Source organism: Pelophylax lessonae, assembly GCF_965119305.1.
Source record: "Pelophylax lessonae genome assembly, chromosome: 7".
Classification (NCBI taxonomy): Eukaryota; Metazoa; Chordata; class Amphibia; order Anura; family Ranidae; genus Pelophylax; species Pelophylax lessonae.
Genome location: NC_138774.1, coordinates 66,367,727 through 66,393,217, shown reverse-complemented (window position 1 = coordinate 66,393,217; position 25,491 = coordinate 66,367,727). Strand labels below are relative to the sequence as shown.

Below are 25,491 nucleotides of genomic sequence, written 5' to 3'. Positions count from 1 at the left end.
AGCTCTGATGAACTCCATGCCCAAGAGGGTTAAGGCAGTGCTGGAAAATAATGGTGGCCACACAAAATATTGACACTTGGGGCCCTATTTGGACATTTCCATTTAGGGGTGTACTCACTTTTGTTGCCAGCGGTTTAGACATTAATGGCTGTGTGTTGAGTTATTTTGAGGGGACAGCAAATTTACACTGTTATACAAGTTGTAAACTCACTACTTTACATTGTAGTAAAGTGTCATCTCTTCAGTGTTGTCACATGAAAAGATATAATAAAATATTTACAAAAATGAGAGAGGTGTACTAATTTTTGTGAGATATTGTGTGTGTGTGTATATATATATATACAGTGGGTACGGAAAGTATTCAGACCCCCTTAAATTTTTCACTCTTTGTTATATTGCAGCCATTTGCTAAAATCATTTAAGTTCATTCTTCTTCCTCATGAATGTACACATAGCACCCCATACTGACAGAAAAACACAGAATTGTTGACATTGTTGCAGATTTATTAAAAAAGAAAAACTGAAATATCACATGGTCCTAAGTATTCAGACCCTTTGCTCAGTATTTAGTAGAAGCCCCCTTTTGATCTAATACAGCCAGGAGTCTTTTTGGGAAAGATGCAACAAGTCTTTCACACCTGGATTTGGGGATCCTCTGCCATTCCTCCTTGCAGATCCTCTCCAGTTCTGTCAGGTTGGATGGTAAACGTTGGTGGACAGCCATTTTTAGGTCTCTCCAGAGATGCTCAATTGGGTTTAAGTCAGGGCTCTGGCTGGGCCATTCAAGAACAGTCACAGAGTTGTTGTGAAGCCACTCCTTCGTTATTTTAGCTGTGTGCTTAGGGTCATTGTCTTGTTGGAAGGTAAACCTTCAGCCCGGTCTAAGGTCCAGAGCATTCTGGAGAAGGTTTTTGTCCAGGATATCCCTGTACTTGGCCGCATTCATCTTTCCCTCGATTGCAACCAGTCGTCCTGTCCCTGCAGCTGAAAAACACCCCCACAGCATGATGCTGCCACCACCATGCTTCACTGTTGGGACTGTATTGGACAGGTGATGAGCAGTGCCTGGTTTTCTCTACACATACCGCTTAGAATTAAGGCCAAAAAGTTCTATTTTGGTCTCATCAGACCAGAGAATCTTATTTCTCACCATCTTGGAATCCTTCAGGTGTTTTTTAGCAAACTCCATGCTGGTTTTTTATGTGTCTTACACTGAGGAGAGGCTTCCGTCGGCCACTCTGCCATAAAGCCCCGACTGGTGGAGGGCTGCAGTGATGGTTGACTTTCTACAACTTTCTCCCATCTCCTGACTGCATCTCTGGAGCTCAGCCACAGTGATCTTTGGGTTCTTCTTTACCTCTCTCACCAAGGCTCTTCTCCCCCGATATCTCAGTTTGGCCGGACGGCCAGCTCTAGGAAGGGTTCTGGTCGTCCCAAACGTCTTCCATTTGAGGATTATGGAGGCCACTGTGCTCTTAGGAACCTTAAGTGCAGCAGAAATCTTTTTGTAACCTTGGCCAGATCTGTGCCTTGCCACAATTCTGTCTCTGAGCTCTTCAGGCAGTTCCTTTGACCTCATGATTCTCATTTGCTCTGACATGCATTGTGATCTGGAAGGTCTTATATAGACAGGTGTGTGGCTTTCCTAATCAAGTCCAATCAGTATAATCAAACACAGCTGGACTCAAATGAAGGTGTAGAACCATCTCAAGGATGATCAGAAGAAATGGAAAGCACCTGAGTTAAATATATGAGTGTCACAGCAAAGGGTCTGAATACTTAGGACCATGTGATATTTCAGTTTTTCTTTTTTAATAAATCTGCAACAATGTCAACAATTCTGTGTTTTTCTGTCAGTATGGGGTGCTATGTGTACATTCATGAGGAAGAAGAATGAACTTAAATGATTTTAGCAAATGGCTGCAATATAACAAAGAGTGAAAAATGTAAGGGGGTCTGTATACTTTCCGTACCCACTGTATGTATATATATATACACACAATATCTCCCAAAAATGACATAGGGCCACACACAAATATATATATATATATATATATATATACTGTATAATATATATATATATATATATATATATATATATATATTTCCTGGACCTCCTCATGTCAGCCTACTATGGGTCAGCTCCGCCCCTTCAAACCCCCTAGGACAACCTCTAACTAGCCTTTAAAGTGTGGCTGTCTCGCCTAGCAAACTGTTCTTTTTTTGTCCTCGCTCCGGACACCTTTAAAAAAAAAAAAAGTAAGAAAAAAAAATGTACCTTTCCTTGTGGCCTTCCGAGGTTCAGCCTCTCCTCGGCAAGAAGACCCCCTCTTATGGGCTGTAAATCTCCCTCGATGGTGGGTTTCCCGTTGGTGCTGGGGGTAAGTTACATTGCAGTATAAATTGCTGCATTTCATACTGGTACCATTACTTGACAGTTAAAAACTGCCACAGATGCCGTATTCCAGTTATTGTTACAGTATGATTGAGGATAATGAAGCTGGCTGGTGATTTTTTTTGCTGTTATTTTTTCCCCCCTAAACATGCTTGTTGGCTCTTGTAGTTTGCTAGAGATGGTGGTTTTGGATGCTCCAGTGTGGGGGGAGGGGGCCAGGCTTCCTCTGATCACTATGACGCTTTTAATTAGTGGAGGCAGTCTCCAGGTGCGGCTGACTTCCTTTTCCTCTGTGGCCAATACACTGTGTGTAACTGGGTCTCTGCTGCATGCACATACTGGTCTACTTTGCCTGTGTTGAAGCTTGGGGTATTTTTGTCTATAGCTGTCTCCAGCCTCAAAGCACTGAAGATTTTTTGAGAAGGAATTTGTTTTGTTTTTCTTTTTTTTTTAAAAAGATAGAGAGCAATGCATGTGGTCAGGACGGAATACATTTTCGTCAGTTAGTCACTCCGAATAGATCTGATCGAGTGGGGTCAGTTTGACTTGGTCTTGCGTGTGAATTTATGTGTGCTGGCCGGAGGAATGTTCGAGCTGCTTTAGGGTCCTTTCACACAGGTGGACCGTTCAGATCCGCCTGTCTATTGTTTTTTGGCAGATCTGAATGGTCGCCCCATGCATCCTTATGGGGCATCGGATGTCAGCGGAGACATGTCCGCTGACATCCTATCTGATCTGTCAAATCTGAATGGATGGAAACCCAATTTTCCATTCGTCCAGCGGATCGGATGAGAACGGACTGACGGTCCGTTCCCATCCGATTCCCCCATAGAGATGTATGGGGAACTGACAGCTGTGTCTCCTCAAGGCCGAGGCAACAGGGGGTTTGTGGTTTCGGATCAGCTGCCGGGCCGTGGTTGGCTACCCTGGTTTGCCTTGCTCTGGAGCGGTGGTGGCAAGCCTTGGCGCCCTGGCTGTTTTGGGGCTGCATTTCCCATGGTGCTCATGCACTCTGCAGTGTAGTTGGGCATCGTGGGGATGTAGTTCTAGGGTGCCGAGGTTCGCCATCACTGCTCTAGGGCTACAGTCAAATGCAGGTTTTAAAAAGAAAGCAATATACAATATTTGCATTAACTCCCATACCCTGGAAGATCTTTTTAACTTTTTGAATATCAATGATATCTAAATGTTCTCATCCCTGCAGCAGTTTCCTGTTCCTTGCCATAGCTCCCATACTCCACCAATCTGTCACAGTTTAAAGGAGTGATTTGTGGCTCAGGGCATTCTTTCGATACAGACGCAGAGGTGGAGCACAAATATTCATTCCCTCTCTGGGGTCGCAAATATCGGATGCGCTTGGGATTTATCTTGGTGCTAAGCACGTGGATGTGTTTATGAAGGTTCCTGTCTTCATGACAGAATCCTGGAAAACCATTATTCTGCTGGTGAGGAAGGGAGGCTGGTGCCCTTTCTGGACTTAGCAGACGCTAATCTACATATTGCTATAATCTGGGGTTCACCAGCACTTCTCAGGTTTTCTAGCAGACGACGAATTGGTATAGGTCATGGTATGTTTTTTGGTTGGCATTCTCCCCAGAACCCTCTTGAGGGTACTATCAATATTTATGGAATTTATTTCCTCAAGGGATATCCTGCTGATAGCTAAGTAGGGGTGCTGCTGGTGGGTTAACATTCTAGCCTGCAGGACCTTCTAGATCTTGGAGTATCTTGTCAATTTTTAGTAGATTCAAATTCAGTCTACTTAAGTCCTGGATCGCTGTTCATTGCAAGCGAAGGTCGTGTCCATCCTTTTGGGTCCTGGTATGCTTTTTGGTCATGGCACCCGTCCCAGAAGGGCATTCATTTCCTTAGTGATATCTTGCTTATAGCTACGTAGGAGTGCTGCTGCTAGGTAACGCTTTAGCCTGCAGGACCCGTGAGAGCTTTCATCTTGTCATTTTTTAGTAGAATCAAATTCAGTTTACTTGGTCCTGGATCGCCGGAAGGTGGAGGACAGACTCTGTCTATTAGCAAGTGATGTGTGCTTGCTTGGTCTTCCTATCCTCCACCATGCCTGGGCTGGCAAGGGGCAAGCGGTGAAGTAGATGACTTGAATTTATTTTTCCTCGACAATGAGATCGCCATTCTTCAGTTCTTATAGGTGGTTCTTCCCAGTTCCATTAGCCCACTTGTATTGTCCCTCTGCCTCTCGTCAGTGCTGTGGGCGCTAGGAGGCTAGGCCCAATACTAGCCTTAGAGTCTTTATGTGATCTTGTGGTGACTTCTTTTTAGGTAACAGTTGGCATGGGCTCTATTGACCGACCCAAAAAGATCTTTCAGGCATTCCAGTAATTTGGATGGGGCAGAACCTCCACAGATCGTCTCTGGGACTAACTCACCTTTTTGAATATCTGGATATTCCTGCACGCTGCTCAGGACAGGGGCTCTTTTCTTACTGATAGCTCTGTCTTTCTGGTTCTGCTCTTTTCTGTAACAGGCCTTAGTCTTAGGGTAATGTCGGGTGGGGCAGTTCCTGCCCACCCAGGCAATGTATACGCCTCTGTTTCTTCGGTAGACAGGGTGTCTCAGTCTTGGAATAAATAACTTTCCTATTGCAGGGGTTTCAATTTCTTTGTCTCTGGAGCATAGTTTCACCTCTTTTTTTTTTTTCTTTTGGATGGAGTTGGGAAGGAGAGTATGTTTGACGGTTTTGTGTTTTTTGAAATCCGTCTTGCAGCTCCAAACTAGTATCTACACACGGCAGTCCTTGGGACTGGGGAGCTCAGTGTGTGGGTCTTTATGCCAAGGATTAGAGATGGCAAGACTCAGTTTGAGTCATTTGAAACCAGAGGCAGTCTGATTTGTTCTGATAGCAATTCGGTCTCTTTTAGGAGGTCAGGGGGTGTTTTTCAGACAACTACCATGGTAATTTGCTTAGTACACCAAGAGGGAGTCAGGAGTTTAACACTCTAGAGGGTATTGTGCTGATTTTATCCTTTGTCCTGAGTGCAGGTTTTATCTTGGAGGATATTAAATCTTCCAGGGTCAGAGTTTTACCAGTCTGACCAGAAAATTGATAGATCCCTGTGAATTGACTCTCAACCTGGAACAAGTGTGGTTCTTCTTAAAACTTTAGGTTACGCTACCCGTAGATCTGGTAGGGTCAGCAGAGGTATTCCAGTGTCCTTTCTACTTTTCCTGGTCCTGGGACTCTCAGACCATAGGTCAGGGTGTAAAATGTGGAAGCTCCACCTGGTGCGGTTTTCCTTCCAGCTCTGCTGATTTTCAGGAGAATTCCAAGGATGCGTTGGCCATTTTGACTATTGTGCTGCCATGATTTCATACTCCAGGAGACTAGTATTTCCATCCAGATTTTGGAAGATGGAAATAGATGGTCTGTAGGTTGAAATGTGATATCGGTGATCATTTTATATTGCCAGAGGGAGAATAGGCTCCATATTGCGGAATCAAGAAATTCGGGCTATTCCACTTATCACCACAGGTGGCAGTCTTCTTGCGCGATTCTTCACGGAAGAATTGGGATTCCTTGTCTCCTTCAGGTTTAGATTTTGTTGTATGTCACCAAATTGGTTAGAGAATAATGTGGCATTCAACTCATTGTAAACCCTACATCCTGTGGCAATGGATACTTGCTTCTCTAGAGAGTATCCGGTTTATACATTTTTGAAAAAAAAAAAAAAAGGTTAGGTTTTTTCGGCCAGATGGCTTTTTCCCAAGTTCCAACATTCCATGGACGACGTTCCAAGGGAACTGAGAAACCACTCTTCCTGCTTTTTCGGAAGATGAGATAGAGAATATGAAAAGGAATTCAATCTTGTTCTTCTCTTTCGGCCTACTTGGGATCAGTTTGGTCTTTTCAAGGGGAATAACCACTTGGTGTCCCAATTGGGTTTAGGGGAGTTTTCCCGGCATTGGCAGGGGTTAGTTCTTCCTGAACAGTCAGGATGGTTCAGTCTGACTAGCTCCCTGCGGCTTCCTCTGTCTTCAGAAATTACGGCACATTGCACAAAACTAGGGCAGTTCCTTGAGCATATAGGCCAGGGGGTTGGCAGAAGTAGAGTGTAAGCATTGGGCTATGCTGGCAAATCCTTTCATTCACCACTAAAGAATGGTCCTGACCTTGCTGCCTTCTGAGGAACCTCGTCATATGATTTTCTGCGGCTGTCTCGTATAGATAGGTTGGGACAGCAGGTTGATTAATTTTTTAGTCTTTATTCCCTCTCTTCCTGAAATGGTATTGCTTGTTAGGTCCCATAGTAGGCTGACATGAGGAGGTCCAGGAATAAGGAAAATTGTTTTCATACTTACCGTAATTTTCCTTTTCTGGATCCTCATGTCAGCCGAGGATTTCCCCTCCCAGGTCTCCGTCGCGAGGCTTGTAAGGGAACAGTTTCCTAGGAGAGACAGCCGCACTTTAAAGGCTAGTTAGAGGTTGTCCTGGAGGGGTCAGAGGGGCAGAGCTGACCCATAGGCTGACATTAGAAGGATCCAGGAAAGGAAAATTACGGAAAGTATGAAAAAAAATTCCATATATATATAATGCTGTGTGTGCGTAAATAAATATATATATATATATATATATATATATTACTGTGAGTGTGTGTGTGTGTGTATGTGTATATGCATATATATATATATATATATATATATATATATATATATATATATATATATTACTGTGTGTATATATATATATATAAATATATATATATATATATAATACTGTGTATGTGTATATGTGTGTGTGTGTGTGTGTATATGTATATATATATATATATATATATATATATATATATATATATATATGTATATATATATATATATATATATATATATATATATATATATATAATGTGTGTGGCCCTATGTAAATACTTTACTCTGCTGAGAGCATGCTCCCAGCACAGTAACGAGCGTGTACCAGAAAGCTCCTGGTGCATAATTGCAAGCTTTCCAATCAAGTGACTGCCAATCACAGAGGTCACATGATCAGATTGCTCGCCTCTGCCTCCCAGCATTTAGATCCACTCAAGGGGCTGGGAGGTGGTGGCGGGAAGAGGTTAACCTGACTGCAGGAAAGTAAGATCTGCCTATGCCCTCATACACCATTGTGATGAAGATGAATCACTAACTGAAGGCTCTTAAGAAACCAACTATTCCATAAGTCGATCTGAAGACTTCTCTGCTGTGCTCATTAGTTGATCCCACCAACCCCTACATCACTAAAGGACATAGTGACATTGTATTGTATAGGATGGTGAAAGGAAACACTGGGCACAACAGAGAACACAGGAGATTGACAACACCAGAACTGTCAATTCTGAAAATACCTAATTCAGTGATTCCTCTTCATTCCATCATTCCTTCTTCTCCATCAGTTTTCTCATACATCACTATTTACTAACAGACATATAATTATGGATGTCACACCACTTTCTCAAACTCAATCTATCCAAAGCTGAGGTAATATTATTCCCTCCCCCATGTGCCCCTTCCCCTGACAACTATCCTTCTATTTCTGAATGTCAGGGTGATAGGTGTAATCCTGGTCCTGGACCCTGAACCCTTCTTTTGGCCAGGCATCCAATCATTATCCAAATGTTGCTGCCTCAACCTCTATAATATCTCATTCAGTGATTCCTCTTCATTCCATCATTCCTTCTTCTCCATCAGTTTTCTCATACATCACTATTTACTAACAGACATATAATTATGGATGTCACACCACTTTCTCAAACTCAATCTATCCAAAGCTGAGGTAATATTATTCCCTCCCCCATGTGCCCCTTCCCCTGACAACTATCCTTCTATTTCTGAATGTCAGGGTGATAGGTGTAATCCTGGACCCTGAACCCTTCTTTTGGCCAGGCATCCAATCATTATCCAAATGTTGCTGCCTCAACCTCTATAATATCTCAAAAATATGCCTCTTCTTGCAGAGCATGTTGATGAGTTGACAGGGTGGTCATTACGTCATGAATGTTTCCCTCCTCATTGGAAAGGCCTACCCTGGGGAGGGTACTTCTGGGCTATTCTAGGCACCTATTCTAGATAGGGTTGCTGCATTACTAGACATGTGTTATTTACTTTGGTCCGAATCTAACTTTTGGTTATTCAGAAATTCAGATGTATCCAAATCTCTGAATAACAATAGTAATGAATTTTGTGGAAATTTAGTTGTGTTACATTTATTTGTTTTTAAACCAATTCTAAATTTTCAGAATGATTGGAATTTGGATTGGTGGAAAAAGAATCAACCAATTTGAATTCTGTGTGAAGAATAGCTGGTTGTGAAAGAGTGGACCAAGAAGCTGGGTGCTGCGTCCATGACAACCGATAAATCATCAGCTGTTAGCAGGCTTTCCCACTGACAGCTAGATTTAAACAGAATAGTAAAATATGAGAGTTGGAATTAAAAAAAAACTTGGGGGTCCCCCCTATCCATATCAGGCCCTTTGGGCCTGGTATTGATATAAAGGGAAACCGCACGCCAACATTTTAAAAAACAATGGTTTGGGGGCCCCTTTCAATTCCACACTCTATTCTGAGCATGCAGCCTGGCAGGTCAGGAAAGGGGGGGGGGAGCGAGTGCCTCCTTCTCCTGAACCATACCATGCTACGTGCCCTCAACTTTGGGGGGTGTTATGGGGCATGTTGATGGGGACATGGGCCTCTTCCCCACAACCCTGGCCCGGTGGTTCTTGGGGTACGGGAGGTCACTTGTCAGAATCTGGAAGCCCCTTTTAACAAAAAAAACACTTGAATGAAAAAAAAAAAAAAAAACGTCACTGCCAAACACGACTGCTGTTAATGGAGGCTTCCAAATTCCAATAAGCCCCCTGCCCACAGACCCACACAGCTACTGGGCCAGGGTTGTGAGGCAGAGGCCCTTGTCCCCATCAACATGGGGACAAGGTGCTTTGGGGAGGGCACCCCCATGTTGAGGGCATGTGGTCTGGTATAGTTCAGGAGGGGGGGGGGTGCTCGCTCGTCCTCCCCTTTGCTGGCCTGCCAGGCTGAATGCTCAGATAAGTGTCTGGTACGGATTTTAGGGGGGAACCCCACGCCATTTTTTATTTTTTTTTATTTTAGTGTGGGTTTTCCCTTAAAACCACACCAGAATATTCTAACAAACTCCAAATTTTTGGAACAATCCAAAGTTGGATAAATGGAAAAATGATTGACCGTTTTGAATTCTGTGGCCATCCCAAATAAAGTGCAGTATTTTCCCTAACATCCCTAGTTCCTAACTTCAGGCTGGTGGCTACCCCAACATACCTGCATCAGAAAGAATCCATTCTTGGCAGAGTCTTTGCTTGGTTTCTTTGGGGAGGACTGCAAGTCATAACAGTTCCCCTTGGTATTGGGAATTCTGACATTGGCATGGCACTGGGAATCCAGACCCCAGCAGCAGCATTGAATGGGTCTGCTATAAGTGAGCAAGGCCAGTCTCCTCCTTTTTTTAGTAAGAAACCCCAGGGTCTGGACCTCAGCCCCTCTTATAGCACACGGGGGAGGGGTTGGAAAACAAAGGAAAATCAACAACAAGACCCGGGAAACACAATTAACCCCATTCTTCCCAAATGGGGCAGAGTTAACCACTACCTGCCTACATTCTTAACCAATGACACCACAAAGCTTCTAGTTCACTCCCCGGGTATCTCTCCCCTCAACTATTGCAACTTTCTCCTCATTGAACTACCTTTACATAGGCTATCCCCCTTCAGTCCATCAGGAAAGCTGCTGCCAGACTTATCCACCTTATCAACCATTCAGTGTCGACGACCCCTTCCTGCCAATTTCTCCATTGGCTTTCACTCACCCAAAGAATGAATTCAAAATACTAACAACAACTTAGAGTCATCCACAACTCTGCCCCCCAGCTACATCTCTAACCTTGTCTCAAAGTATCAACTAAACTGTTCTCATGACTCCTTCTAATACTTCCTGCTCTCTTGTTCTGTCAGAATATTTATACTGCTCTGAATATAACAGTTTCTATTTATGTAAATAAGCAAAGATCTGTAAGGTAGGAGAATCTCAACTTTTTTCCACAAATCAATATGTAACAAGTTCGTTTTAATCGATTAATTTCTTTTTAACAGCATATACCAATCTTAGTGAAAAAAGTCTACAGTAAGGAATATATATATAAGAATATTTATTCACAAGACATGTATTCACAATATATGATTAAACTTGAGGTAACACAAAAAGATAACTTTACATAAAATACAAACTTAAAACAATCAATGCAATGTGATATTTAGCTTAGTAATGAAACTAAAAATGAAACAAGATTACCTTTTCTCCAGGTATAGCATAAACCATAGGTAAGTGTTCTGTATAAACAGACCAAAATTGTCTGCGAATTGCGCAGCCTCCAGTCACTCCACTGCAGATGGAGCAAGAATAAGCTATGCAAAACGGGAGACTAATAGGCTAATATGCACTAAATCTGATATTAATAAAAATGTATAAAAACAAAAATCAGCTTTTTAGAGAAAAATCTACCATGGTTTATACGGCTGGGATTGTAATCTTATTACCCTTAAATATGCAATATAAAACGTATAAGGAAGGAAATAAACAATATTGAATAAAATCAAATAAACAGCAAGGTATATTTACCACACTTAAAATGGCTGCTAGCTTCAAATGGTCGTTACCAGAGTCCTTAAGATGGCTGCCTTCTTAAAATGGTGGCCAGTTAGGGAGGAGTTTCGTTTGGCACCCTTCAAAGTTTCAGATAAATGATGGAGCAAGATGGAGTATGTATAGATGAGTATATAGATGGATGTGAGTAGTGTGTGTGTTGTAGGTGTAATGAGTGTTGTCAGTAATGTAATGTGTCTCTCACATCTGGGTTCTCCTTTTTATATTGTATTTAACAAAGGACCATTAAAATTACCATAAGTTAAACCCAGAGGGAGGAACATTATCCCCATTGGTTAGGATATCTTATACATTAACTGGTGATGTCATTGGCACGCCTCCAGTAATAACCCAATATTTTGGATATTAAAGTTAAATTATGATTTCTTTATATTTAAGAGTGATCATAAACACAACATAAAAACTTGTCCATACTCTCATAATATGTATACTTGTCTATCTAATATCTCCATCGCATATCTTGGCAGCAATTGGATCTGGTAAAGCCATTTAAATAATAATTATGAATACAATATATATATATTTATATTGGAAAATACTGAAATACCCCGATAATGCATTTAGTAGTATCTCCAAAGGGGGCAGTATTGTATTGCTTATTAAATTCAGTATAAAATATACAATTACACTACTATTAACTGATAAACTTCGACCTCTGGCTGGGCAAAAATAATTAAATCATTTGACCATGTCATGGGCTGCCAAGAAAAGCATCTGGCTTGTATGATTTATATCACCTAGCCAAGACTGAAACAAATCTTATACAAACACTCCCTATAAGTGAAGTGATTTAAGTAGAATTTGTACTTCTTCGTCTAAGTAAGATTATTACTGTATCAAGTATATAAAACCAAAATATGATATAACATTTCTAAATATATATGTATACATATACGTATAATTATTACTCATATTTTCTTACACACGATATAATGTATCTTTAAAACTTATAGTTTAAATGTCTGATAAAATACACTGAACTATTGTCCATTGTTAAAATACAAATAGACTAACGTCTGGACATCAGTGACTGTTGGTGTCGGGCTAAAATGACCCTTATCTGATGAGTCCATGTACCACTTATTTACGATTTAAAAGAAATACAAAGATATCTGTTGAAAATTTCAAGACTCTCTGTAAGGCATTTTGTAAAAGAACATGAACTTCCCATGAACTCCTAACAAAATGGAAGCTGTGCTGTTCAAAATCGCTATAGTCTACATGGCTTTTAAATATTTCCATTTTCTTTAATTTAATTCCCCCAATAATCCTGACAGTTCCCTCATCACCTCCTCTCATATTTACCTCCAGGAGTTCTCCAGAGCCTCTCCCCTCTGGAACGCATTACCCCAATCTGTCTAACTATCCCCTACTCTGTCCACCTTTAGGCAATTCCTGAAACCCATTTCTGTTTAGAAGCCTATCCTGCCTCTTTTTAACAACCGGACCTTTACTTTCCCCATTACCTCCTATCTCAAAGTTATGGCCTTTTGTATCACTTGACCTTCTCTTTCAGATTGTTAGCTCTAATTAGCAGGGCCCTCTAATTCCTCTCGTATTAAATTGTATTGTAACTGTACTGTCTGCCTTCATTTTATAAAGTGCTGCACAATCTAATAGTGCTATATAAATCCTGTACAATAATAATAATAATAATTATGACTCTGTTCAGTAAGGTATAAGAATTGCTTTATTATTTGCAGGGGGATAGTAAACATTGCTTTATTATCTATTTTTTTGTTTTACACATACACATATTTCTCCTCTTCTACACTAAGCAAGGGCACGTTTTGCGATCACCGCCCAATTAAGTCTCCCCCCTCCCTTTACAACTCCAACTCAGTTTGTTCTGTACATAGAGAACTACCTTGAGTTCCTATTTACTAATATTATCATAATATTTTTTTTTTTTTTAAGGAAAAGGGCAATCCACACTTTGACACAAGGAATATGATAATGTCAATACTCAACTTGTTCTTTGCTGGAACCGAGACAGTCAGCAGCACCCTGCGACATGGATTCCTCATACTTATGAGATATCCTGAGATACAAGGTAAATACTGGGAGAACTCAGCAGTAAAAGATTAATGAAAAGAGCAAGGAGATGACTCCTAACTGACTGCTTTGTGGTACTGTATACTGGCATCTCTTCATAAAACATTTTTCTGTGCAAATGTCTTAGCATCCGCATAGCCATAGCAAATAACCCCCATAATGTGTCTAATATGTCTGATTGGGGTGGGATAGAAAAATACTGCATTATGGCCACTAAAAATAGCGAAGGATCATAGAAAATAAGCATATTAAAGTGATTGTAAAATCTTGTGCATAGAATACATTAAGATAAAAAAAATTCTGCCTTTACAATCCCTTTAAGAATATTATTGGCATATTTATGTTGGCTATGCAGATGCTAAGACATTTGCACAGCATTTTATTTTTTTATTTTTTTTTTATATATAAATAGACCTCTTAGATTGCTAAAGCACTGTTTTTTGTTTTTACATCTATATCTATATTAATATTTCCCAGACAAACTACTTGAGGAAATAGAACGGGTTATTGGACAAAATCGCATCCCTAACATTGAAGACCGAAGCAAAATGCCGTATACAGATGCTGTAATTCATGAGATCCAGAGATTCGGTGATATTCTTCCGGTTAATGTTGCACACTTAGTGACAAAAGATACCAACTTTAAGGGATATAATATTCCTAAGGTACGGGTTTGCTCTCTGTGAAAATGTCAACATGAACACATTTCAAATCACTAACATTGTTTTGGCAAAAAAGTACACGTATTGGTCTAAATATGAAATCATTAACCTCTGTAGCAGGGTGACCCTGTACTACTTTGTAAAATGGTTTGTTTACGCCAGATTTTGTGGGAAGCAAGCACACTGATGGCACAGGTGTGTGCTGGCTAAATATGAGAGCCAGAGATAGAGCTCAGAGCCCCACCCTTCCGAGGGAGTCAGTGTGTGATGGAAGCCAGGAGAGGTGCTGGTGTGCACTATGGTGTCCAGGTCGGGACAGAGTAAGGCCCAAGCCTGAGAGAAAGTCCATGAGGGACAAGAGCAGCTAGGAAGCTTTAGGGAGATGCAGAGCTGAGGTGAAGCATCTGTGCATAAAGCTTATAAAAACATGCAGCGCTTTTTAAATTCTTAAAGTCCACAGATACTCAAGTGGAAAAAAACAATTAACATGAAGTCCACACACATAAATGGATAGGGAATCAAGTGTTATCGTGGTTCAAAATAAGACTGTGAATCCAGAAGCCACCACCAGCAATCACCAGGTGCTCAAGCCTCTTACCGGATCTGACAGACCCCCATTACAGAGGTCAGTCTAGCATGCCCAATAAACCTCCTCTTACGTAGAGCCAGCCTCAGGTCCCAAAATCCTCTAAATCATGCAGCCCGGTAAACGTGCTTAGCAGACACAGCAGGTTCGAGTCAGAGGCAACAGGCTTCCATCCTGCATCAAGCTCTCATCAGCACTGATAGAAAAACAGCCACTGGGACGTGTTTCATGGTCAAGAGGACCAAAAAGGTACTCAGGTTCAGGAGGGACCCTGGAGCAGTAAAGCTGCCACAAGAGAGCCAGGAGGCTAAGTGTTATGTTTTTGCAGTGATGGTGAGAATCCCTTGCTTGGGAAGAAATACCTGTGATGTTTGTTTAAATTAAAGTGGTTAGGAAAGCCCTGAAAACTATATCTGGCATGGAGTAAGCTCACTGTTTTGGCGTTACCATTGAGCTAAGAAAACACGATGTGTCACAACGCCTAAAGTTCAAACACTTTCACCCCCTTCCAGCTCAGGCCAATTTGCAGCTTTCAGCACTGTCCCACTTTGAAAGGCAATTGCTCGGCCATGCAACACTTTACCCAATTATTAATGTTATCATTCTTTTGAGACCGGTAGAGCATTCTTAAAATAACCCAAAACAGTGTATATTATTTAGTCTGTGTTAAAGTTATAGATGCAAGCTATAGTATGATCTATTTTTGGAAATTAATTAATCCTAATGTACTGACTCATTTTCAATGGCTCTAAAATGCTAGGAAAGTACAAATACCCCCTAAATGACTCATTTTTGGAGAGTAGACAGTCCAAGGTATTTAATAGGGGTGGGCCGCACACCCCCCTGTACGGCTCATACCAGAGCATTCCGAACAGGGAAAAAGTTCTAGTGAACTTGCAAACTCTATTAACCACTTGCCGACTGTCTAACGTAGATCTACGTCGGCAGTCAGCCCCTCACAGGCAAAGCGACGTAGGGCGTGAGCACGCTATCACCCCAACCACTACGTGCTGTCGGCGAGGCGAAGGCGGAAGTTGCCGAACGCTGACGAGTGCAACCAAGAGTCCGGAATACGGCGGAGCGGAGTTAGGCGAGCGAGACAGCGAGATTGTCCGGGGAGCAGCGGCGGTGTCTAGATCCAGTACTCCGGGGACGGTACGACACTGGTGAGCCATTGGCCGCACTACTATCCGGTCATCTCCACTCGTTTACATGCCTGATATCTGTATTGAACATGTGAGTTTAATGTGAGGGGGATGGGGCTTGTTTTACAATAAAGTTTTTTAGAACTACTGCCCTATGAGCGTTTTCCCTTTCATACACATGTGATGCTGCTCTGAGTATTCCAGTCATCTGTGAGCCTTCCCCAGTGAGATCCTTCGGGGCACCTGCTAGTGTTGATTATCCGGTGGACTGATCCGGGATTCATATTGATATTTTGAAGGCTCATTGTTTTCAGGCATTCGGTGAGTGTTGACTGCCTAAGGGGTCACGCGGTGTGGTGGAAGTCTGTCATCCATAATCTTTTCACTTCATGGTGACGGGTCATCCCTTTTTTTTGTCAAGATGGACTTTTACATCTAATATTAGTACATCTTTCTCACCTGATTGTCTGACTTTGCACATATTGTATATGTATGCATTTATTTTAAGCGCTGCTTATGTGATACTTCCTTGTCCTAGACTTTTAGGCTATTCACATCCTTTTATCATTTTGTATTTATCAAGGCAGCTGCTAGATATTGCTATTTTACTGCATTCACACAGTTTAGCAAGTCCACATCCTCCTACCAGCGCAGGGTGATAGAGATATTGGGCTTTTGTTTTATATTCTCTGTCATTTGGTTTTACAGTAGGTCTACATCGCTAGCCTGTGAGGCTCCCGCTCGCTCACGGACCCCCCCCCCCCCGGGCGTGTGCCCGGCGGACCCGATGTCCGCCGGGCACTCGCGATCGTCCGTTAGAGTGGGAGAAAGGCAGGCGGCTAATGTAAACACAGCCACCTGTCATTCTCCCCTGTACAAGAATGGAGATCACACGGTTCTACTATGTAGGACCGTTGATCTCTATTCCTACACAAGTAGCCACAGCCAATCACAGTTAGAAACACGCCCCTAGGGACACACTTAACCCCTCCCTCTCCAATAAAGTTAACCCCTTCCCTCTCAGTGTCATTTTTACAGTAACAGTGCATATGTATAGCACTGATTACTGCAGTAATGTCACTGGTAACCCCAAAAGTGTCAAAAATGTCAGTCAAGGGTCCGATCTGTCTGCCGCAATGTCGCAGTCCCGCAAAAAAAAATCGCAGATCGCCGCCATTTCGCGGTTAAAAAAAAACAACAAAAATGACAAAAATCTTTCCCTTAGTTTTTAAACGCAATAACTTTTGCGCAAACCAATCAAAATACGCTTTTCGCGATTTTTTTTTACCAAACATATGTAGCAGAAAACAAATTGGCCAAACGTTAAAAAAAAATTGATTTTTACATTTTTTTTGGGGGGGGAATTTCATATAAAAAAATTTGAAAAATATTGTTATTTTTGCAAAATTGACGCTCTTTTTTTGTTTATAGCGCATGATCAAAAAATTGCACAGGTGATCAAATACCACCAAAAGAAAGCTCTGTTTGTGAGAAAAAAAGGACGTGAAATTCGTTTAGGTACAGCGTCGCACGACCGCGCAATTGTCAGTTAAAGCAATGCAGTGCGAATCGCAAAATAGGCCCTGGTCAGGAAGGGGGTAAAATCTTCCGGGGCTTAAGTGGTTAAAGTACAGGGGACACAAACATCAAAAATCAAAAGTCCTCATTTTAAAGGCGTATATGCAAGTTATTGCCATTAAAAGTGTATGGGGACCTGGGTACTGTCCTGGGGGAAATGAATCAATGCAAACGTTTTGTTTTAAAACGATCGCTTTCAACCAGTTCTGGACCAGAAGTATTTGCCCCCTTAATGACCAGGCCATTTTTTTGTGATTCGGTACTGTGTTAATTTAACAGAAAACTTGCGTGGTCATGCGACGCTGTACTGAAATAAAATTGATGTCCTTTTGTTCACAAAATTAGAGTGTTTTTTTGGTGGTATTTGATCACCTGTGCGATTTTTATTTTTTGCGCTATAAACAAAAAAAAGCAACATTTCAGAAAAAAAAAATTCTGTTATATAACATTCCCTTAACAAAAATTAAAAATCAAAATGTTTCATCCTTTTAGGCCAATTTGTATTCTGCTACATATTTTTGGTAAAAAGAAATTGCAATAAGCGTATTTTGATTGGTTTGCGCAAAAGTTATCGCATCTACAAACTAGGGGAAAGATTTATGTACTTTTTATTCATTTTTTTACTAGTAATGGTGGCGATTTGTGATTTTTATTGGGACTGCGACATTGTGGTGGACAGATCAGACCCCTCACTGACATTTTTGACACTTTTGGGTGGACCAGTGACATTACTACAGTAATTAGTGCTAAAAATATGCACTGTTACTGTAATATTGACATTGGCAGGGGTTAACCTAGGGGTGATCAAAGGGTTAAGTGTGAGCCTAGTAGAGTGTTTTCTAACTGTATGGGGGGATGGGCCTGTGAAATGATCATAGAGACCTGTGATCCTATATATAGCAGGATCACAAACGCTCTGTGATCATTTCAGAGGGAAGAACGGTCAACTGTGTTTACAACAGCTGACCACCCTTCCCTCTCAGCGGGGAGTGATCGTGGGTGCCCGGCGGCAATCGCGACTGCCTGCCTCGTGCATCGGCATCTATGCTGCCTAGTGGGGGCGGGAGCACCCTTGCCCCCCAGCACCACGAGCGCGACCGACTTAGGGCTACGTCTGTTTATGCAGAAGAGGCAGCCTGCCGCAGTAAATGTGCCGCGGGTGGTCTTAATGTGGTTAAAGGAGCAGTGATTTTAATGATGCTTAAAGTGAAAAAATAAAAATGAAAAGTATAGAGCCTGCTGCAACAATACTGACATTTCTAAAGGAAAAAATGTAATTTAACTACTTCCGGACCACACGCCGCCTTTTTACTGCGGCAGGGTGGCACGGACAGGCAAAGAGACATAGGTCTACGTCGCTCTCCTGCGGGAAAGCCGATGCGGGTTTCAGGTGGCTCCAATTGCCTGTTGACAGCCCTGATCGCTCCCTGCTGAGAGAGAAGGAAAGTCGGCTGATGTAAACACAGCCCACCGTCTTTCTTCCTGCAATGATCACAGAGCCCATGTGATCCTGCTATATAGGATCGCATGTCTCTGTGATATTTTCACAAGTCCAACCCCCCCACAGTTAGAATCACTCCCCTAGGGTCACATTTAACCCCTTGATCATCTATACTATATATATCCAGTGTCATTATTACAGTAACAGTGCATATTTTTAGCACTGATTACTGTAGTAATGTCACTGGTACCCCCCAAAAGTGTCAAAAATGTCAGTCAGGGGTCCAATCTGTCCGCCGCAATGTCGTAGTCCTGCAAAAAATCGCAGATCGCCGCCATTACTAGTAAAAAAAAAAAACATTAAAAATGACATAAATCTTTCCCGTAGTTAGTAGACGCAATAACTTTTGGCAAACCAATTTGACCAGGGTCTATTTTGCGATTCGGCACTGCGTGATTTTAATGGATGACGCTGTACCCAAATGAAATTGACATCCTTTTTTTCCCACAAACAGAGCTTTCTTTTGGTGGTATTTGATCACCTGTGCGATTTTTACTTTTTGCGCTATAAACAAAAAAAGAGCGTCAATTTTGAAAAAATAACAATATTTTTCACATTTTTTATATGAAATTCCCAAATAAAATGTAAAAATCAAAAATTTTTGACATTTTAGGCCAATTTGTTTTCTGCTACATATGTTTGGTAAAAAAAATCACAATAAGCGTATTTTGATTGGTTTGGGCAAAAGTTATTGCGTTTACAATCTAAGGGAAAGATTTTTGTAATTTTTGTTGTTTTTTTTTTTTAACGAGTAATGGCGGGAATCTGCAATTTGTTTTGCGGGACTGCGACATTGCGGCGGACATATCTGACCCTTGACTGACATTTTTGACACTTTTGGGAGTACCAGTGACATTACTACAGTAATCAGTGCTATACATATGCACTGTTACTGTAAAAATGACACTGGCAGGGAAGGGGTTAACTTTTTGGAGAGGCAGGGGTTAAATGTGTCCCTAGGGGTGTGCTTCTTACTGTAAAGGGGCATGGCTTTTCATGTAACCACAGAGACATACGATCCTAAATAGCAGGATCGTATGATCTCTGCAGTTACACCAGGGAGAATGACAGGCGGCTTTGTTTACATCAGCTGCCTGCCTTTCTCCCTCTGCAGCGGACGATCGCGGGTGGCCGGAGGACATCCGAGCTGCCGGTCACTCGCGCGGGGATCCCTGTGAACGAGCGGGGGTGGGAGCGCGCCTCCGGTGACGCGCGCTCGCCCCCTATTGGCTCGCGGGCGAGTGACGTATATATACGTCACTTTGCCCAGGAGGGGCTGACCGCCGCCGTAAATAGTCATGCGGCGGTCTGCAAGTGGTTAAAAAATTTTGATTTTTACATTTTTTTTTAAGAATGTCATATAGCAACATGTGAAAAATATTGTTCTTTTTTTTTCAAAATTGTTGCTCTTTTTTTTGTTTATAGCACAAAAAATAAAAATCGCAGAGGTGATCAAATACCACCAAAAGAAAGCTCTATTTGTGGTGAAAACAAGGATGTCAATTTCGTTGGGATACAGCGTCGCACGACCACGCAGTTGTCCATTAAAGTAATGCAGTCCCGAATCGCAAAATTGGGCCTGGTCATTAAGGGGCAAATCTTCCGGTACAGAACTGGTTAAACTTGCTCGCGGCTGTAATGTATTGTCGGCTCCTGGCAATACAGATTTTAAAAAAATGAAAAAAAAAAACTGCATGGAGTACCCCCCCCCCCCCCCCCCCCAGTCAGTCTATACCAGGCCCCTCGGGTCTGGTATGGATTTTAAGGGGAATCCTTAAATAAAAAAATAAAAAAAACAGCGTAGGGTTCCTTATGCTGGCATGCAGCCTGGCAGGTCAGGAAATAGGGGGGGGGGGGGGGCACTCGCTTGTGAATGATACCTGGCCCCCGTCCCAAAGCACCTTCTCACCATCTTGATAGGGACCAGAGCCTCTTTCTGGCAACCCTGGGCTGTGGTTGTTTGGGTCTGCGGGTAGGGGGCTTATCTGAATCTGGAAGCCCCTTTTAACAAGGGTGGCTCCCAGATCCAGCCCCCCCCCCATGTGAATGGATATTGGGTACATCGTACCCTTACCCATTCATCAAAAAAGTGTCAAAAAGTAAGAACCACAGGAAACAGTTTTCAACAAGTCCCTTATTAAAAAAATTAAAAATAGTGTCCCTCGATGTAAATTCATCATCAATTACGATGCCCTGCCAGACCCGGAAAAAAAAATGCTTCCACCTCTTCAGAAGCGTCTAGCCATCTGACTTCTCTCCGCTTTGAAAGGTTATGTAGGCAGAGGGGACCCAGGACTACAACATATCCATACATTTTAAAAGTGGGTTATGACTGTACACTACACTGGCTGAACACACTATCCACTAACAACCTGCCTATTCTCCATTGTCACACACTATACATGGCTGCCGTGTAAGCAGCAGCCTTATATAGTGTGGGCCATGGACTTAGCCCCCGAGCTATGATTGGCCAAAGGCACTCTGCGCAGTGCATTATGTGCGCTTATCGGCGGGTGAACTTCAAGCAGAGCCCCCCATTTGTTTGACTCACACAGCTCATCCCTAGTATTTAATAAGAGGCATGGTGAGTTTTTTTGAATTTTGTAATTTTTTTGTCACCGTTTTTTCGACAATGAAGAAATTAAATATTTTTTTTTCTTTTTTGTTTTGTTTTTTACAATTATGTCATTTTAATATGGGCATACTTACAATTACACCCCAAAACACTTTCTGCTATGACTATACCACATGTGTGAGACTTTTTCATAACCTAGATGCATAGAAGGGCCCACAATCCAAGGAGCACCTTAAGGCGTTACAGGAGCATAAATTACATACAAAGTATGCATCTAAATTCACAATTTTGGAGGCCCTTGAGCACCAGGACAGAAGAAACACCCACAAATTGACCCCATTTTGGAAAGCAAACACTCCAAGGTATTTTCTAAAAGGCATAGTGAGTTTTTTGAAAATGTAATTTTTTGCCACAAGTTTTTGAAAAGTGTAGGAAAGAAAATTAACATTTATTTTTTTTACACAAAGTTGTCAATTGATAATATATATCTATCAGGGCATAGACAGTGTGGTGATACTACATGTGCGAGACCTTTTTTTACAGCCTAGCCACAAAGAGGAGCCCAAAATATAGAGAGCACCTATAGGCATTCTAGGGACATAAATTACACATCTAAGTTCCCTACTACCTATTACATTTTTGTAAGCACTGGAGCACCAGTTCAGTGGAAATAATTAGAGACACTGGCTATGGTGGTAATCAAGATGCTGGTATGCCAGTGATCAGAACACTGGTATGGGTTATGGCAGTGATAAGGACTTTGGTGTAGCATATAAAGGTAATTAGGACATTGGTTTGGGGTATGGCTGTGATCAGGACGCTGGTATGGTGTATGGTGGTGATTAGGACGTAGTGATCAGGATGCTGGTATGAAGTATGGCAGTGATCAGGATGTGGGTGTGTCATATAGCGGTAATCAGGACATTGGTCTGGGTTATGGCGGTGATTAGGACATTTGTATGGTGGTGATAAGGACCCTGGTATGGTGTATGGCATATGGCAGTGATCAGGACGCTGGCATGAGGTATAGTGGTGATCAGAATGCTAGTATGGCGGTAATCAGGATGCCAGTATGGGGTATGATGGTGAACAGGATGCTGGTATGGGTTTGGTGGTGATGAATCTGATTATATACAAAAGACCATATATTTAATAACGAGTTCTGTATCCACAAATTCATATACAGTTATTAAAGTGCTTGGTGCACACAAAAGTTTATCAAGTGCAAAAATCATGTGCAAAAAAATAATTCCATAAAAAAATGTCATAAAGTGCAAGAATCATGTGCCAAAAAAAAAAAAAGTTTCCATTCCATAAAAGTGCTAGTACTCCAAACAATGTTTTAATTTCCAGCGTTCACATTGAGTCTTCTTCACCTTCCACACTGGCTGCTATCTATCGGATATTTATTTACTTCTTCCTAGTTAGGGAATATTAGTTGTCCTAATATTAAATCCTGAAATGTATTAAGCCATCTCCTTCAATGTCACTCTCTCTTTTTGTGTGTCTTTAGGGTACAGATGTCTATCCATTACTATGTTCTGTTCATCAAGACCCCAAGAAGTTTACTACTCCAACTAAGTTCAACCCCAATCATTTCCTGGACAGCAATGGCTGCTTTAAGAAGAATGAAGGCTTTATGCCATTCTCTGCAGGTACATTTACATTTTAAAGAGACAACACAGGTTAAAAGGCAGCTACTGTATACTCAACATGAGAGGGGTCCTGTGTTTGTTATCCATCTTGATGACCCTTTGTGAAGAACCTGATTGATGCAATGGCTGCTTTAAGAAGAATAAAACCTGTATGCCATTTACTGCAGGTACATTTACATTTAAATCAGAACCGTATTCTTAGGTCATAGTGTAAATATACTTACAGTAAGAGAAATAAGAGGGGTCCTGGTTTTTGGTATATTTCTTGATGACCTTTTGTTTGTGAAGTACCTGACTGACGCAAAGACTGCTTTGGAACAAATTAAGTCTTCATGCTGCTCTCTGTAGGTACTGTACATATACATTTTAAGCAGACACCACATGCATAGGTTAAAGTGCAACTATATTCAAAATGAGAGGGGTCCTGTTTTTAAAAACCTTTCTGTTGACCCCTTGTTTGTGAACCACCTGATCAACACAATGGCCACTTTAACCTCTTCAGCTCTGGAAGCTTTTACCCCCTTAATGACCAGACCATTGTTTGTGATACGGCACTGCTTTAACTGACAATTTTGCGGTTGTACGAAGCTGTACCCAAATAAAATTGATGTCTTTTTTCCACAAATAGAGCTTTCTTTTGGTGGTATTTGATCACCTCTGCAGTTTTTATTTTTTGCGTTAAAAACAAAAAAAGAACCACAAATTTGAAGAAAAAAAACCCCAATATTTTTTACTTTCTGCTATAAAGCATTCCCAATAAAAAAAAATTAAAAAATCAATTTTTTTCCTTTATTTAGGCCAATATGTATTCTGCTACATATTTTTGGTAAAAAAATCCTAATAAGTGTATATTGATTGGTTTGCGCAAAAGTTATAGCGTCTACAAACTATGGCATGCATTTATGGACTTTTATTTATTTTTTATTGCTTTTACTAGTAATGGCGGCAATCAGCGATTTTTAGCGGGATTGCGACATTGCGGTTGACAAACCTAACACTAAGTGAAACCCTTTTGGGACCAGTGACACCAATACAGTGATCAGTGCTAAAAAAATGCACTGTTACTGTACAAATGGCACTGGCAGGGAAGGGGTTAACACTAGGAGTGATCAAGGGGTTAAATGTCCTCCTAGAGAGGGATTTCTAACTGTGCTGGGATTGGATGTACTAGAGGAAAAGAGAGATCTTGAGTTTTAGCTAAGCTGAAACACAGATCTCTCTGTGCCTCTGTGACAGAACAGGGGTCTGCCTTTTTTACACAGGCAGACTGCTGTTTTGTCATTCCACGGAACAATTAGTGGGTCTCGGTCTCGGCGGCCATCATGGCCACCAGACCCGCTGATTGGCCAATCACAGCAGGGACGGCCCTCCAGCGGTGCACGTCCCCCTGCAAATTCATGCACAAAATCATGTACATGTACGTGATTTTGCGCAGCCGGGCCGCCCTGCCGCAGTATATATGTGGTGGGCGGTCCGGAAGTGGTTAAGTAGAATGAAGCCTTAATGCCATTCTCTGAAGGTACATTTACATTTACCAAACACCACGCTCATAGATGAAAGTGTAACTATACCTAAAATGAGAGGGGCCCTTGTTATCCTTCTTGATGAACCTATGTTTGTGAAGCACCTGATCAATGCTATGACTGCGTTAAGAAGAATGAAGCATTTATGCCCTTATCTACAGCTACATTTACATTTTACCCAGACACCACATTTTCAGATTAAAGCGCACCTATACCCAAAAATACCTATACCCAAAAACAACTATACCCAAAAATACCCTCAATGGCTGCTTTATAAAGAAGTAACCCTTTATGCCATTCTCTGCAAGTACATTTACATTTTAACCAGACACTACATTCGGTTAAAGATCAACTATGTTAAAAATGAGAGGGGTCCCGTTATTCGTACCCATTTTACATTCAATATACTGCATTTCTACTCAATAAACTGCAATATGCAACTGTCTTTTTTTGTACTGTACTAAAAAATGAACAGTAGAATTTTTGGAGGGGTCACTTATTAAAAGTATATTCATATAGTGAAAAATGTAACTGTCTTTTTTTTTTTTTATTTAGGAAAGAGAATTTGTGTTGGAGAAGCTCTGGCCCGTATGGAGCTGTTTCTTTTCTTAACAACTATCCTGCAGAACTTCAAACTGACATCCAAGACTAAATTCACAGATGAAGACATCGAACCCAGAATGACAGGATTTGCCAATGTCCCCAGATTTTATGAGATGTCTTTCATCCCTCGAGTTTTGTAGAATGTTGCCTACCTCAAGGAACAAATCCACTTTTTCCATAAAGAGATACTTTCCTTCCATGAATGAAGATCCCTAGAACTGATGTGGAAAAGGCATTTTACCTTGCATCCTTTTGCGTGCTTCAAAGGGGAAACAGCACACTATTCAGTACCAGCCCTGTTTCCCACTGGGTACCGTGACAGTGTAGCAGTTATGTATAAGGGTGGGGCTTAGTGTGGAAGGCGGGGCAAGTCAAGTATTGGTTTTCTGGGCAACAAATCTCGCTACTAATGCTTCTTTTCTATTGCATCATTATTGGTCAGACAGAAAGTTGCAGATTTTTCAAATTGTATTGAACAAGTCCGGTGGACATAAAATATAAAAGCTCAATGTGATT

At 41.5% G+C, this 25,491-nt stretch overlaps 1 protein-coding gene across 1 annotated transcript in view; it reads left to right on the top strand.

Moving 5' to 3' along the window:
- LOC309559479 (cytochrome P450 2G1-like) overlaps window positions 1–25,230 on the top strand; it is a 72,728-nt gene extending 47,498 nt beyond the window's left edge. The window contains exons 6-9 of the mRNA XM_082262753.1: window positions 13,010–13,145; window positions 13,625–13,812; window positions 22,708–22,849; window positions 24,928–25,230. Coding sequence (XP_082118879.1) covers window positions 13,010–13,145; window positions 13,625–13,812; window positions 22,708–22,849; window positions 24,928–25,115 — 654 coding nt within the window. The 3' untranslated portion in view covers window positions 25,116–25,230. The remainder of the gene's footprint in view (window positions 1–13,009; window positions 13,146–13,624; window positions 13,813–22,707; window positions 22,850–24,927) is intronic.
- Window positions 25,231–25,491: the final 261 nt, after the last annotated feature.